Genomic DNA, 17237 nt, shown 5'->3' with positions numbered 1-17237 from the left:
GGGGCGGCCGCTAGAGAGGAACCCGCCAGGCGCGGAGTGCGCTCCAGTTCGAGCTCGCTCTCGCGCCAGGCCCAGGGAGAGGTGGAGTGACAGTGGGGTGGGGGTGCATGCTTCATGGGTGTGAGACAGAGCGAGCCGCCTGGGTGTGAGTCAGCGCGCGGGGGGCTAAGGAGTTCCATGAACAGTCACGGAATCTCACTCACGATCGGCTCCTCCGCCCATCCCGTCTAGGGCGTGTGTCCCAGTCCCGCGCGTGTGCGCACACGGCACGATGTCCGATTCCAGGCTATGTGTGTCTGTTTGGAAAGGTTGGGGTGCAGGGGGGCGGAGTGTCCCTGTCGGTGTTTCTATGGCCAGGTTGGGAGATTTCTCCCTCTCCGACCCCGCGTGGGGTGTGGGGGTGTGTCCCGATCAGAGTAGATGCGTACCTGTGTATGTGTGTGCGTGCGTGTGGTTCGACTGTTTATCATTGTAGGGTGCTTGCGTCTGCGCCTGGGTCTATGTCTGGGTCTGGATGTTGGCGCAATCTCGACCTGGGGGCCCACCCCTAGGTGTCGGGAGGCCAGAGTGGTGGGGGTGTCTAGGCTCCTGTAGGACTAAATGCCTCGACACCCTCCCCTCACCACCCCAAGCCGGCCAGGGCTCCTTAAGGAGCGGCCTGAGCTGGGAAGGCCTTGGGTGGATGAGTCGCTGGCAGAGGCAAGAGACTAGGGGCGCAGGGGGCGGGCCAGGTACCCGGGCGGGGCGCGGGCTCGGGGGACCCGCGCGGCTGACGTCAGGCGACTCCTTAAATAGAGCCGGCAGAGCGCTCCGCTCGGCATTTCTCTAGGAGCCCGAAAGGGGCCGGCGCCAGCGCCACCGACCGGTCTGCCCTCCAGCCGGCACAGCCGCTCCGCCGCCGAGCGTGCGGTGCGCCGCGCTCCGAGGATCGGGAATGGGGCTTCGGGCGCTGGGCGCGCTCCGAAGCCGGCGCGCCTAAGAGCAGAGGAGCGCCAGGAGCCGCCCCGCTGCCCGGAGCCCCGGCGCCTAGGACTGGGAGATGACGGAAGCGCAGCCGCCTGTTTCCCGGGGAGCCGCCGTCCCCAGGATCCCTGGGCATGGTGCGCGCCCCGGCCAGCAGCGCTTGGAGAAGACGGCGCCCCCTTCGCCCGACCCGCGTGCCCCGGGCAGCGCCCCGCGAGCCCTCTAGGCGGCCGCAGGGCCACAGCAGCTCCGCCGCCGGCGCCCCCTCGGAAACCATGACCCCCGGCGCGGGCCCATGGAGCCATGGCCTATAGGGTCCTGGGCCGCGCGGGGCCACCTCAGCCGCGGAGGGCGCGCAGGCTGCTCTTCGCCTTCACGCTCTCGCTCTCCTGCACTTACCTGTGTTACAGCCTCCTGTGCTGCTGCGACGACCTCGGCCAGAGCCGCCTCCTCGGAGCGCCTCGCTGTCTCCGCGGCCCCAGCGCAGGGGGCCAGAAACTTCTCCAGAAGTCCCGCCCCTGTGATCCCCCGGGGCCGACGCCCAGCGAGCCCAGCGCTCCCAGCGCACCCGCCGCGGCGGTGCCCGCCCCTCGCCTCTCCGGTTCCAACCACTCCGGCTCCCCGAAGCTGGGTACCAAGCGGCTGCCCCAAGCCCTCATTGTGGGGGTGAAGAAGGGGGGCACCCGGGCCGTGCTGGAGTTTATCCGCGTGCACCCGGACGTGCGGGCCTTGGGCACGGAGCCCCACTTCTTCGACAGGAACTACGGCCGCGGGCTGGACTGGTACAGGTAAGGAGGGAGCGCCCCACTCCGCGCGCCCAGTCTCCCGTCGGCTCCATCCTAGAACCATCTCCTGCGCTGTCTCTTGTCCTTAACCCGGCTCGTTGTGTGCGTTCAGGCTGACAAGGGGAGACTGTAGCAGAAGGATTTACCCGGAACTTCCCAGTGATTATGGAGATGGGCACGCAGTTTCTTTAACTGCCAAGGGCAGTTGTCTTTGGAGTCGCCAGAAGGGAAGGGAGCTCTCTAACCAAACCTCAGAGAGCTGGAAGGCCGGCTCCGTGTCCAGCCTTTGGGGTGGGGCAGGGTGCCCAGGGAAGGGACAGGCCAGGACACGTGCTGCCTGAACACAGCGCCCTGCTGACCCTCGGCGCATCTTTCCTGGCCTCTGAAGGACCCTGAGAAGGGAAAGTCAGAACAGGGCCCCCTTGCGGCAGGGCTCTGCGCTTGGGCGAGGTCTCCATAGTTCAGGCCGAAGGAGAGGACGTCCCCTGAGGCGTCGGGATCAGAAAGCTGCCTTCGAAGTCTGTTCCCAGCTCCAGGTATTTACTGCTGTACCTGGGCTGAGACCCCCAGGCGCTGCGACCCTGTATTAGTGGTCTTAGAGTAGTGGACAGGAACCCTGGATTTGAGTCTTGGCTCTGTCACTTAGCTTGAGCAAATGCCTAAAACTCCATGAGCCTCGATTTTCTCATCCAACACAATGGGCAGGAAAACAGTCCCCGCTGTGTCTGCTTCCCCAGGCCTTTCTAAAGTGCTTTAAAAGTGTAGCATAGATAGTTTGCACTGGGCGGTGCTTCTAAACCAGCAGCCAGGACGTGGACTCTGGGATACTGGTGGGCACCTCATGTGAAGGCTGGCTAGTGTCATAGGGGCAGACAGTCATAAGTCCACGGTCCACTCCCCCCACTGCACTGCCCAGCATGAGAGCCACCCAGGCTGGTGGTGTCTGGGGATAGCCTGAAGCTTCTGGAAGATGGCACCCTCCACCGTTCAATGCCCATCTGCTTCCTAAGCCCTGTATGGTGCTGAGGTGTAGGACTAGCCCACATGTGGCCTGATCAGGGCATCCCTGAGTGGAAGTGGGGGGGGCCGGGGAGGGGGTGATGTATGGGCTCCCCATAACACATAGGTCACAGAATTCTCCCATTCACCTGACCCCTTGAAGACTTTCTGGAAGTGTCTGCATAATGATGGAACTGGGGAGGGGTGGCATGGAGGCTGACACAGTAGCTGATGCTAGTTTTTTTATTTTTATAAAAGTAAACCGTTTAGGAAATAGAAAGTCGTAAGCATTTTGGACAAAGGACAACTTCATAGGAAGGGGGACCCCACTGGGTTCATAATAGGGGACCTTGGATTTACAAGAAAGAGGGCAACAGGGCCGACTTGTCACCTTTGCCAGTTAGCCCTGGCCTGCGGTGGTCGTGGTTGTGGGGGCAAGGGGCACAAACCGTCCTCAGCAGGCAGACAGGGTCTGTCTCCAGTGGAGCCCAGCAGGGGATAGCTGGCCTGCGGGTGGTCCCAGCACCATTATGCCAGCTTAATGGAATAGGGTGGCACAGAGTGGCAGGTCTGGTGCTTCCCCAGCTGTGACCCACAGGCATCCCCTCTGGGTGTACGAGGTGTCGGGGACAACGCGGGAGCCAGACCCAGGGCAGGGGAGGCAAAGGCAGCGAGCAGCAGAGCCCTGTGTGAGTCATCGCGGTCACACTGATGCACGGCAGGCTGTCCTCAGTGGGAAATCTGAAGATCGTTACGAAGCCGTTTGCCCATGTGAAGTGCCTTTTAAGCGCAAAACAGCAAAATTCTGACCATGAGGCTTTTCGATATTGTGCCCCCCATTAAACACCCATCCCCTGCACCCAGTCTCTGTGCTCCCCTCCCCTCACGCCGCCCCCAAACACCCTAGCTCAGGCTTCCTTCCCGGAGCCCGTGTCATTCAGGGATGGCTGCTTTTTATTTTTAACCTTGGCATGTGTGATTCTAAGCCAGCTTAGCTGTGAACCTTAGAGATGGGAGCCGTGCCTTTTTTTTTTTTTTTATAGCACATTTGGATTCTGCTAAAATTCTCAGCTGAGTCTTGGTAGGTTTTATTTAACATCAAGCACACTGACAGCTCCACTTCTCTCTCTACTCCCCGCTACTTCCCAGGGTCTGACTTACCCTCCCTTTCCCCCTTTATATTTCTAAAAGAACAATTAGCCTGGAGGCCTGGTACTAATTGCCCCATGCCCATCACTTCCCCAGGAAGGCTGGGCACCTACTGTCAGGAGAGAGCTCTGTGATCTGTACTTCTCTCAGTTGCAAATCCACACCCTCGGAGTCAAGGGTTTCAGCTGGCTTGCCATTTCTGCCTAAAGTAATACTGCCCCATTTGGACGGTTTTTCCGTAATTGTCTCAACATTTCTCTGTATATGTTTGATCCTTTATTATCACTCAAGTAGTATGCATAATTGCAGAAATGATGGAGATTTCTGGGATCCTTTAAAACCCATGTTTTCACTTTATTCCCGAATTCCATGGGTTTGGATGGCAGGTGATATGCTCCTCTTCTGCCCACTGCCTCTGTTATTTGACAGATGTGAAAACTGCAACCCCAGAAAGAGAGAGCATCGGGATCTGGGGACACAGCATGTGGATGAAATTTAGGATCAGAAGTCACTGGCATACAATATCCCACAAAGATACATGTGTGTGTGTCTGTGTGTGCATGTGTGCATTTCCAGCCACGTGCTCTAACCATTGCTCTGCGCAGCTTGTCACCATAAAGCCAGTGTCCACGAGGTAGATATGGCCAAAGAGCCCTTGCGTCCACTGTGGTGGACTGTGTTTTCCGAGGGTGGGCTCCAGAGTTGTGGGCAGTGGATCTCATTAAATATGCCCACGGCTGAGCCCCTGGGGATAACCGCCTGGGTCCAGGGACCCAAATCAGATAGACAGTGGAAAAATCCAAAGCTTAACTCTCACTCCAAAGGAGAGACTTCTTTCTGTGAGTAAATGGAGAGAAACCAGGAGGTGACAAACATGTGGTGCCTGCAGGCAGAGTGGTACAGTCAGAGAGACACCATCGGCCAGAGAGACCGGGAGAAAGAGTCTGCACCTGTCTTGCCCCAGCCTGAGCCCTCTCTTGGGAACCAGCCCCTTCAGGCCACCCTAGGAGAGCGCAGCCCTCTGTGGTGGGACCCCTCCCCTCGCTATTTGTCTGAGATCCATCATGAGGCTTACCTCACCTGTGCATCTGGCCTGAGTCCCCCTCCCAATTTCCTCCCCAAGGTAGCAGCTGGGCCTGCAGGGTGGGGTTGGCTAGCTGCTTGGACAGGTGGCAAAGCGAGACCACGCTGACTGACAAGGGAACCAGGATAGGCCTGTAGTAACTCTCATAGAAGGTTGTTTCGAAGGATGAATGAAATGGTCTCTGTGAAAGTGCCCTCAGAGTTCAATGGTACGTAAAGATGAGGTAGGAATGTTACTGTGGCCACTGTTACTCCGGCTGCAGCACTACCGACACTTCCGTGCTTACCGTCAGTTCTAGTAGTGTTAAAACTGTTGGTTTCCGTCCCTGCTGCTGTTACCAGATGGGGCTGAGGAATTAATTGATGGCTAGAAAAGTAATTCCATGATAGACTGGAAGGGCCCTGGTCTGAAGTTCTGCTTTCAGCTCTGCTGCAATTTTCTTTTTCATCCTCCCTCCCTTCCTCTGTGTTGATAAAACGTCCCCTTCACATTTCTGGGTGTCAGTTTGCTCACCTTTAAGATGGGAATGCTGCCTGACCTGCTTTACAATCTTGTGAACATCAAGTAAGACAATGTATGTGAAATGCTTCTCCCAATTGAAGATTATCTTTAGGATGCTGTCATTCCCCAAAGGTTGGGTGTGGGTCTTCATCTTTTATAAAGAGGTAAAAGCTGTGTATTGTTCAGTAGTTTTTTGAGTCTTAGGGGAGGCTGAGTTTTGTGTGAAGTGTTCTCCATTTTGCTAGTTTTCAGCGATGGGCGTGGTGGTGGTGGTGGGGGGTGTTGGGGGAGCAGTGTGGAGAGGAAGTGAATTTCTCTAAATGCATTGAAATGCCAACAAGAGCAAGTTAATATGTGATAATCGACTCTGTGCTCTGGTGTCAAATCTTGATAGATAAGCCCGTTCTGTAAATTTTAGACTCCACTTCACAATGCTGGTTATTTATTTGTTCAGCGTTGATGGTGTTCTTGGGATGGTGTGAGGCAAAGAAGACACAACATTTGCCCTGCAGGCAATAGTCTAAGTAAGAAAGATTAAAAGCACAGAATAATGTTTATCACCTTATTCAGCTCATTTCAGTCAGGAAATCAAATTCTAGTGGCAAAGCCAAACTCTAGAAAGGCAAACTTTAGGAAGAAATAAAACCAAAGGCAGAGGCAAGTGGCCTCCTGTATGCAGTAGTTAATGCAGAAGGCTTTACTGTCTTTAACAAACTGGTCAACAAGTGACACAGATTGATCCATGCTCGTCGAGTGTGCACAGACGTGTGTGCATGTGCGCCCCACACGCGTACACAATTACCGTGTCTGTATAGACACACGTCTTCGTAAGGAGTTTTCCAGCCTCAGTCCGGGAGGATGTCATGCACACTGACTAAATGAAACCATTGAGTCCATGAATTTGCCCATCCATCGTGTAGCTTCGAAGCACGCTGGAGATACAATAGTTCCAGCACGTGTACGGATCTTGTCAGGCACCGAGACACATTCAGAATGGGCAAGCAGAGCTGTCATTGCTCAAGGAGGCTCTTGAAGAGCTGGCTTCACATCCCCCTGGAGCTTAGAGGGACAGTGGAAGAGCCTGGAATGGAGACCCGGCTTTCCCCAAGGCTTTTGGTATGTGGATATTTAGGGGGAAAAGCCCCTGACGGGCCCAGTGCCTTTCAGCCAGCACACATTGTTACGGCTATTTTGGATGCTAAAATGTGAAAATATCGCTTATCAGAGATTCTAAGAAGCACATTTTTTTTCACATTTTAACATCTCTGAAATTAGGATGTATCTGAGGATTGCTGGGCTCTTAGATTCAATGAGATATGATGCTTCCATATGGGATGGAAACTCTCTCCCCCAGCGCGGCCTCTGTTTTGAGACCCACTGGACTTTCTAAAGAGCCAGCGACTAGGTGGCAAATACCTGGCACAGCAAGGAGCCCCTGAGACTCTGCTTGTCTCTGCGGCCAGCAGGGGTCTCTTCTGATTGGTCAAGGAGCAGTACCCATTGTAGATTTTTGATTGTTACCCGAGCCATCTCCCTGAAAGCCTCTGTCCTGAAATGAGGGAAAGGGTGGGCTGATGCCCAGCAGGAGATAACAAGATGCTGTGGTGGGCATGTTCTTCATGGCCTGCCGTACCGCCCGGGGATTTGGAGGCACATCCAAGAGTCTCTAACAAGTTCAGGGCAGAGTCAGTGCCCATCAGGTGCTGTACCTGCGTGCTTGCTAACGCTCCATGCGTCTGGCGTGCAGGACTGCAGATTAACTGTCTTCCCTTTGGTTAGACCTCCATGAGTCATTCCTGAATGACTGAGTGACAGAGTAGGTGCGGAGGGGGCCGGAGCACACAGCTCCCTATTGGTGGGGTCCCCTGGAGGGCTTGGAGGGGAGGCTGTCTCTATGTGCAGGGGCAGTGGGTAGACAAGCACGTGGACTGTGAGTCAGGCTGGAGGGGTCTGAAAGGTCACGCAGCCGAACTAAACCTGTGGGACTCAGTATGTCCTCCAGAGCTAACCCCGGGGCGGGTTAATCCATTTATTTGTCAGACGCCTACCATTTGCCAGGCTCAGTGCCAGGCTGCTGTAGGCCAGCTCTGCTGCCACTTTCCTCTCCTGATGGGCTGCACTGATGGGCTGAAGTGCTTTGTAGTCCATGGGCAGCTTGACGAGGTGGGTAAAAGCCACCAGTGAGTGGAAATAACTTAGCATTTCAGAGGTAATTGCTGCCTGTCAAGCTACACAGCTGGGCTGTTCGTCCAATGATGCGGTCTTTCTCAGGAGGATGATGGCATAGGGATGGGGGCAGAGGGTTATTACTGAGCATATTCTTCCAAGGAACATGGGCCAGAGGTTCTGGTTGGGTTATCTGGGGCTCGAGCATCACATGGATTTCCTGGCACAAGTCCATTGGGAGTGTCCTCCCACGCTTTGGAATCAGAGGCACTAATAATGGTCCCATCTCAGTGCCCACGGCCACCAGCTGCCATGAGTAAGTCAATTAGGGGTGTCTGCACTGGGTGGAGGCCTGAGGACCTCTTACTGCCGTCTTATGAGGGGTTGCATCGCTCCCACGTTCTCTGAAATGAGTTTTCCAGGCATCAGACATTCTTGTACTGCCTTCCGATATGCCAAAACCTGGCATGACCTCTACTATTATTTCCTTAATATTTTTAAGTTAATGCATTTAAAAATTATAATTTTTCATAAAGAACTAGGCTTATTTTTCCCTTTAGTGTGTATGTTTTAGGATAGATAATATTCACATAATACAAACTTCAGAAGCAACAAAGGATACTCAATGAAAATTATTCTCCTCCTTCCCACCCCTGTCTCCCCACCATGTACTTCTTCCCAGAAGCATCACAGGTGTCCATTTTTGTGTCCTTCTAGAGATGTGCTGTGCATTTGTAAATCTAATACAAATTATGCAAATATGGCTAAATATATATTTTTTTTAAAAAAACTTTATTTAAAAACCACCCTAAGTGGAAAACCAGCATCACTTGCCATAATTAGAAAGTAATCATAAAAATAAATAGATTGAAGACAAAACAATGCTATTGAATTTTTGCTACCTAAGGTGGCTAGAATGTTCCAACCCTGCAGCCTGCTCTATCTTTGTTTAAAAGAGGACATTAGGGGATACTAGTAAGAGCAGTTAAAGAAATACTGATATCAATGTGAGACTTTTCTCCTTGATGTAATCAGGAAGAATGAAAGTGAAGTGGAAAAGATAATACCTTGTCTCACGATGTGATTCGGTGATATTTAGTAGGTCTGTGTAGTACCTACAGTTACCAAGGTGGGCTGTACACCAACATGGTGGGAAACTGCCAGAGTTTGCAGAAAATCCAGCTTCAGTAAATCCAGTGATATTTCCAGCTTTCAGATTCCTTTGATGTGTTAATGATTGGAAGAGACAAGCCAGAGGAAAACTCAGAACAAATATGGACATTAGGAAAAGTATTTTGACTTGCAGTATTTACAGGATAAGTCTAGCCTTCAGAAGAACAGGGTGTAGCGGGTATTTAAAAGAAAAAAAACCCCACAAGCCTCCCGTTGGTTTCTTCACTGTTCTCACTGGTGGAAAGTCTGCAGTCTCCCCCGTGGTTATCAGATCTACATAGGTCATGATGTGCCTGCAGGCGTCAGTGTTGCAAAAATCAGAGATAAAGTTGTGAGATAGGGTGTGTTTTTAAAATCTCAGGATGCAAAGTTCCTTTACTTCCACCCTGCGATGCGGGATGTGAGGCTTCATTAGACATAGCGGCAGGGCAGGTGTCACTTTTGCTTCCTCAGTTTAATCTCACTGAATAAAGAGGGGAAGACAATGTCTTTCCTTTGTGCATACTTGCTTAGCTGCATAGAAGGAGCTGCGCTGGAGACAATTGTCCTTGGGACTTCCCATATATTGTTAACAGAAGCAACTTAGAGGGTGTCCATGACAGCAGAGCTCTCCAGGTTTGCCTTTAGTTGGGCAAATAATCATCCACACTGATGAGGAGGGGGTTTCCTGCTAGCTCAGGGTCCCCCCGGCCTCCATGCTCACTGCTGGGTGAAGGAATCCCAGATGGAGCCTGAGGCTGGTGGAGAGATGAGCAGGCATTGAAACAGTGCCTCTCGTGGAGGAGGGCTCCTGAGGGAGCATAGAGAAGAGGGATCCTCTCGGAGGGAGGGAGAGCAGCCCAGATTCAAAAGGCGCAGGTGAGATGAACTCAAAATGGAGATAAGGAGACAGAAAGCGAGGGACGACAGTCTCAGCACAGTGACTAAAAGCTCAGGATCTCGAATCAGAATGAATGAGTTGGAGTCTCAGTTCCGCTGTCTGCTAGGTGTGTGTCCGCCAACCGGTGGCTTCTCTGTGCCCCAGTTCCATCTGCTCGCTGAGACAAATCGTCACCAACCGCATCAAGCTGCTGTGAGGACTGAATGAGGAGCAACATGGTAAAGAGCTCAGAAAATTCCTGGCGTGCGGAAGGGGTCCAGCAAGTGTTAGCTGTCATTATTAGTCATTGAGTTTTTCATCGTACCTTTATTGAGCTAAGTGCTGAGGACCTAGACGTGAATAGGACACAGGTCCTGCCCCTGGGCTCTTTGCAGTTTGATGGGGTTATGAGATGTTCATGGAAAATTTCTACGCAAGTCAGGTGGTGAAAGTACCATAATAGAGATACAAGCAGAACTACAGTAGCGCAGAAAGGAGACAAAATCCAATAGAGGGACTTTTGGAAGGCTTCCTGGAGGAGGTTGTATGTTATTTGGGTCTCAGTGGGCAGATAGGATTTTCACAGGTGGTGGTTGATGAGGGTGGCCCCATAGGAATGCCGTTTCTGAATACATTCGTCCCACAGTTTCATCTCTGATTACAGTCAAATTGCAAAATAAAGTTGTTTTGGATCACTTTAGTTCTGTACGCATTTATTAACCACCTGCTATATGCCAGGCACTGGGCTAAGCCCTGAAAAAATGAAGATGAGGGGGGCCGGACCAGTGGCACAGTAGTTAACTGCACATGTTCTGCTTCAGCGGCCCAGGGTTCGCCGGTTCGGATCCCGGGTATGGACATGGCACTGCTTGGCAAGCCATGCTGTGGCAGGCATCCCGCATATAAAGTAGAGGAAGATGGGCATGGATGTTAGCTCAGGGCCAGTCTTCCTCAGCAAAAAGAGGAGGATTGGCGGTAGTCAGCTCAGGGCTAATCTTCCTCCAAAAAAAAAAAAAAATGAAGATGAGGAAAAGGATCTCTCCTTTAAAGAGTGGGAGGGGCAGACAAGTTCAATAGCAAGACTTGCTGAGAGAGAATACTTCCCCCGGCATTGCAGGGTCGCCGAGGAGGGGCCCCCACCTGCGGTGGGTCGGAGAGGCTTTGCGGGGAGGTGATGCCTAAGCTTTAGGTCATTTGCATTTACTGTTTCCTCTGCCTGATCACTCTTGCCCCAAAGCATCCTAGAGCTTGCTGCTTCTCAGCGCGCAGGTTCCAGCTCAAATGTCACCTCCTCAAAGAAGCCCTCAGCCTTAGCCGCCCAATCTGAGCTGGCTCACCCTCCCCATCCCCCCCTCTCTCTCATCACCACCTTCTTTATTTGCTTCGTACTTCTTATTGCAATCTGAAATTGTGTTGTTCATTTTTCCTCTTACTTTCTGTCTCCCCCACTAGACTGATAACTCCCTGAGAGTGGGATCTTGTCTGTCCTGTTCGTGCCTGTATCCTTGGAGCTCAGAACAATGCCTGACACACAGTAGGTGCTCAATAAATAGTTGTTGAGTGTATATACTTAGATAAGAGGGATGGCTAGGAATTGGTGAGTCTGTACCAAGGCCACCAACTGGCCCCCTGCTTTATTAGGCTTTTCACACATGGGTCTCGGGAGACTGCGTGGGAGGATGCAGGACGCAGATGCTGGTGACTCGGCCATCACTTCACAAGATATTTATTGAGCACCTACTCTGTACCAGGCACTGTTATAGTCACTGCAGAGGGAGCAGTGAAAAAACAGACTAAAGTCCCTCCTATGGGGCTTCCTTTCTATGGTGGGAAGGAGATGGTCAGTACACGAAGAAGTCAATCATATCTACGTCGGATGGTGAAGAGGGCTGTGGAGGAAATAGAGGGAGAGGACAGAGTGCGTGGTGGGTGGGAGGGTGTAATTTGAGATAGGGTGGGTAGGAAGGTGATATTGGAGCAAAGACCTGAAGGAGGTGAAGGGGCAACACATGCTGTGATCTGGGCGAAGAACATTCTAGGCAGGGGGAGAAAGAGAGGCAAAGGCTCTGAGGACAGCAGAGCAGCTGGTATGACTGAGGAAAATCTAGAGGCCAATATGACTGGAGGGGTGTGAGCAAGGAGGAGAGTGATGGGAAGTAAGTTTGGAGAGGTAGCTGGGGCCAGATCCTGCAGGGCCTCGTCGGCCATTGCGAGAACTTTGGCTTCTGCTCTGAGTGAATGAGGAGATATTGGGTGGTTTTGAGCTAAGGAGTCATATGGCCTGACTTACATTTTCAAGGGATCTCTTGGGCTGCTATGTAGGGGAGCGAGGATGGAAGCAGGGCAACTGGTTGGAGGCTTCTGCTGTGGTAATGGTTGGTGGAGGGGTGAGAAGTAGGGAGACGCTGGGTGCATTCCAAAGGGACACTTGTGGGATTTGCTGATGGATGGCACGGGGCAAGGTGTAAGAGAGAGGAATCAAGGAAGATGGTGATGATGATGATGATAATGATGGCGCTGCTGCTGGTGATGATGACATTTATCAAGGGTTTGCTGTCCTTCGGACCCTTACAAGTGACAGGCTGGGGTTTGAAGCTAACATACTTCTCAGTACAATCCCTGCCTTGACTGGCCGTGTCTATCTGTAGGTGTCCTTGAACTAACCAAAGAAAGGAGTCATGTCCTACTATAACTTAGAGGCTTCAGGGTGACCCCTAAATAGGTGGGAGATGGCATAATCCCTCTTTCTAGGGGGTCTTCTAGGCCCTTTATATATATACATATAAATGCAGTATTCTTAGGTAACTTCTTGAAATTCTTTGAAGGTTGAATTAGCTTTGTTCCAACCCAGAAAAGGCACATGTCACTCGTTGTGTGTGTCACTCAGTTTCCCATTCTTGTTCCAGCCTCGTCAACGTGCATGACTAGATAGCATGACCTTGATGGCATTGCTAGACTTAGGGGGCTCATATGTGTGGTTTCCTTCAAATGGAATTGAACACCATAATACCTTCCTGCAAGATAATCGGGGTCTGAACCTCCCCGACTTCCCCAAAGCTGCTGAAGCATGGGGAATGTTCTCTGCTTTGGCAGCCTCTTTGCAGTGTGTTTCTGCTTTGATGGTTTTAATGAAGATATGAAATCATCTAACAGTTTTCATTTTGCTCAAGCAAGATGGCTTAAAGTGGAGGTAGCATTTCCCGGGATCAATCTCCATTTTCAGAAGTGGTTGGTTAAACTCTCTGCAGCGTATGGCCACTTCTGGCTGAAACAGTGTGGGATCTGAATTATTAATTCCGTGAAAAATGAGTTAAGTCATTGCAAAGCTCTGTGGTGGCAAAACCCCTACTGTAAGCCCCTTCTCTCGTATTTTCTCTAGCACGAACACCACCATTAACCAGAAATTTGGAGACAACTTGGCCAAATCTCTGCCGGTCATTTCTCTGGGAGGGAAAACACTTGACTTAATTCACTTGTTCTTTCCTGCCAAGGATGAAGAGGAAGAAACAGGCATAAATGACTCTGGGAGGTCTTACGTCAAAGCCGTTTTCATAGGTACTCGAATTTGGACGTCATTCAAGTGACAACTCTGCAAGCAAGGGGACATCTCTCAAATATGAAACTCTGAGCGCCTCTACCCTATCCAGGTGGCTGATGCCGAGGGAAGTATGTGGAAGGATGGCGAGCTCTGAGTGGTTTTGAATATGGCACTGTGAGCCCGGGGCGGTGACCCAGCTGCAGAGAGCTTCTGTCCCATGGAGAAGCAGTGTAGGGCAGCGATGGCATCGCAAACTCAGCATCCTGCCGACACTCTGTGGGCACGTACATGAGTGAATGAAGCTGGCTGTGAAACAATAAGGGGGGTGGATTTTTCCCATTTAGACAAGTCCCATCTGGAGAAGGCACTTGCCCCATTTAGAGAGGAACAACCACTAGTCAATCCCAACAGATTTTTTGCCATTCCTATATTGCCAGATCTTCTAGGCTTTTTCTTTTTTAGAAGAAAACTTGAAAAGGCGTTTAACAAAAATGTGAACTGTTAATTTATAATTGTGTCTTACTGATTCACAACTTTTATAGAACACTTGTGGACCAAACCGAACATGTTTGTGGGCTGAATGTTACCTGTAAGCTTTCCTTTCTGGATTCTAAGAGGGTGGTCCTTAGAAGCAAGTTCTACTGCTTTGTAATCCTGCCTCTGCCACGTATTAGCTGTGGGGTAAGCCGCTTCACCTTTCTAAGCTTTGGTTTCTCCTATATAAGATGAGGATGTTATATGTTCCCGTCTCCTAGGTTCTTGTAGTGATTCAGTGTCATAAGTGTTAGATTTCATTATTGTTGTGGGTCCCTCTTCCTGGATTGTGCTTGGAGGAGGTATGACCATCGCTAAGCCGATGGGCATGCCTGGAAGACAAGAGGCATAACGTGGACCTTTGTCAAGGTAGGGAAAGCTGGAGTCTTATCAGTTAGACCAATGAGGAGGAGAAGAATTGGGAGCTAGGATGACCCAAGGTTGGAGAAACCCATTTGGTTGTAGAACTGGCACCCAGGGAGGGAGCCAGCAGTCCTCATTGCTCCTTATGTCATTCATGTATGTGCCCATGGAGCCCCTAAGGATTTTGAATTTGTGATGCCATCGTTGCTCCAAACTACTTCTCCATGGGATTGAAGCTCGCTTCAGCTCAGTCACTATGCCCAACTACAATGCCATATTCAGAACAGCTCAGAGCTCTTCATCCTTCTACCCACTTCTCTTGGCTTCAGTCACCTGGATAGGGTAGAGATGCTCAGATGTTGATGTTTTAGAGCTGACCTTGCTTCCATAGAAGGCTAATGCCTCTTTGATTCAGTGGTTTGGTGTAGATGGAAGTCCAACCTGGAGAGTAGGATCTTGCTGACAAGCAAAGGAAGGGATGGGCAGAGGTGGACCATAAAGATGAGCCTGGAAAAATTTCTGTTCAGTCTTGGTCAGTAGTTGGCGCTTGCAGAATGACAGAAGAACATTGGACAGCGGGGCAGAGGAGGCTGGAGTGAGAAGAGCATGATGGAGCAGAGAAGGCAGCTGCCCCTCAGGAGAATGAATTGTGTCAGGCCTGGCACGATTCCGTTTAAAGTCGAGGTGAAGGGAAGTCTGTTGGGATTGGTTGCATGATCAGTATTGAGAGCCTGGATGCATGAACCATTGGAGGAGGAGCTGGGAGATCATCCTGGCTTTGCCTCGCCTCCAGAGCAATCTGTCTACAAGCCTCCTCAATCATAGGGTCATCAAAATTCTATCTAAAATGACACCTTGTTTCCCAACCTTCTGTCATTTGGGTGCCATCTTCACGATTTATATTTGGATATATCTAAAAATACTTTTATTTACTTTACATGGTATTAAAGTTCACCTATAGCTTTTGCTTTAACTTATTTACTTAAACAGGAAACTTTATATCACTACCCTAAATGAAAATCATCACTTGCCAGAAATAGAAAGTAGTCATAAAAACCTATGCAGTAAAAATCAAACAATGCAATTAAATTCCAGGCCCATACTGTTGCCTGTGCCTTGTTCTGCCTGAGGCAGCCTCTTTTTTCTGTTAAAGAGAGATCAAAAACTGTTAGAGAGGTGTTCGCATTTTAGCACCTAACTAAGACTTCCTCCATGATGTAATCAGAAGATTTGAATAGAATGAAAAAGGAAAGATAATTATTTTCTAATGATGTGATTAGGTGGTGTTTCAAGTCACGTCCATGTGCCACCTAAATGAGTTTTTTTAATCTCTGGTGGTTCATATCCCACACTTTGGGAAACGCTGACCTACCCACCTAGATCCCTCTTGCTTTGATGTCACTGTATTATTTTATCATACCTGGTTGTCATGGTCCATCAACAGCTTGGGAGGGACTGGCTGACATTACAAAGTCTGGGTGGTTTAAAAAGCTGTGATTCCAATTTAAATTGCAAATTGATGGGGCTTCATGGGAAGAGCGAATGCAGACGTGTAGAACTAGAGGGAGAGATCCAGCTATGCAGTATTTTTAGATCTTTTTCCCTGGATCAGTTTTGTATAATTTTATCTGGACTCTGGGTTTGATAAGTTCCAATATCTGCTCTCTACTGTATTACCTGAGGGCTAGCTCAAAGTTTCTTTACAATTCCAACTTAAGTGACCTATGTAAAATCTTTATTTATTGTTCCTTAAAAAAAAACGTGACTTGGATGAATCTCAAAGGCATTATGCTGAGTGAAAGGAAGGTTACGTACTGTATGATTCCATCCATATGATGCTCTCAAACAGACAGAAGTAAAATGATGAAGAACAAATCAGTGGTTGCCAGGGTTTGGGGCAGGGGGAGGACGTGACTATTAAGAGGCAGACCAGGAAATTTTGGGGGGCTGATGGAACCATTCTGTATCCTGACTGTGGTGGTGGTCAAATGAATCTGTACATGTGTTAAAATTCATAGAGCTGAACACCAATGAAAAGTCTATCTAACTGTATAAGACTTTTAAAGATTTTTTGTAAAACCGACTTTATTTTTAAAACATCCATGATTATAGATCTCGGTATTGATGGGCATCCTATACCTTTAATTCCTAATTATCAAAAGGACCAAGCTCCCAGATTTTTGAAGTTCACTAGCCTCCCTAACTTCCGTCCTTATTATGAGTTAGAATCAAGGATGTGGGTGGCTTTTGCATCTTCCTCATCCCACACCCACGTTCCTGAGTGACGCTGGGATCTGAAGCAAAGTCTGAGAAGTTTCCGTTGTGGTCTGAGGCCACAGTGGCCAACACAGATGTCCAGCCAGGCTTCCACCTAAAGATCTGAGGTCAGGACCACAGAAGGCAGCAGTGGGGAATGCATCTCACAATCAGAGTGCCTGTTAGTGGATGCGAAGATCTGGCTGAGGTCCTGGGGAGAGTTGGAGAGGATATGGGATGGAGAAAAATGGGTCATAGCCATGGCAGGGTTACCCACCGCTGAACAAAACAATTCACAGTCTACCAACAGCACGTCTGTTCTCCTGACCACCAGGCAGCCTGAGGACTGAGCTAGAGAAGCCCCTCCTCAGCCCATCCTCCACCCAGAGCCAATTTAGCAGGGACAAAAAGCTCCCAGACACCCCCTCTCCAGCCAGAGCTGGGGAAGAAGACCCCACCCTGGACTGGAGAGCCCTCAGCGCCCTCTTCCCAGTACTTGGTAAAGACCCCATCTTTCTCTAAGCCCCCCATGCCACAAGACTTCACTCCCCAGCCACTGCTACAGATGGGCCACAGTCGTGTTCTCTCTTCCCCTGGCATCTGAAATTGGACATAGAGACCATGTCAACAGCAGAGAGAGCAGCCATTAAAGCCTGGCTGTACTGCTTGCACTTTGTATCCACAAGGCACCCTGCATCCTTTCACAAACCCCAGTTTTTATTGGGGTTAGTTTGAATGGGTTTCTTTTCCTCAGGTGACTGAGATATTACTTGGGTGGTTGTGCTGAAGCCATCCGGGCTGGAGGCAAACATGTGAGTGTTGCCAGTCTGTGGGTGATAATTGAATTCATAAAAGTGGCTGCAATAA

At 50.2% G+C, this 17237-nt stretch overlaps 1 protein-coding gene across 1 annotated transcript in view; it reads left to right on the top strand.

The window, feature by feature from the left end:
• The first annotated feature begins 816 nt into the window (after positions 1 to 816).
• Positions 817 to 17237, top strand: part of HS3ST2 (heparan sulfate-glucosamine 3-sulfotransferase 2) — an 81733-nt gene continuing 65312 nt past the window's right edge. Inside the window, exon 1 of the mRNA XM_014864746.3 lies at positions 817 to 1751. Within this exon, the coding sequence (XP_014720232.2) occupies positions 1267 to 1751 (485 nt within the window). The 5' untranslated portion in view covers positions 817 to 1266. The remainder of the gene's footprint in view (positions 1752 to 17237) is intronic.

Source organism: Equus asinus, chromosome 14 (assembly GCF_041296235.1).
Source record: "Equus asinus isolate D_3611 breed Donkey chromosome 14, EquAss-T2T_v2, whole genome shotgun sequence".
NCBI classification, from domain to species: Eukaryota; Metazoa; Chordata; class Mammalia; order Perissodactyla; family Equidae; genus Equus; species Equus asinus.
Note: the sequence above shows the minus strand (reverse complement) of the source record. Positions and strands in the feature narration are given on the sequence as shown.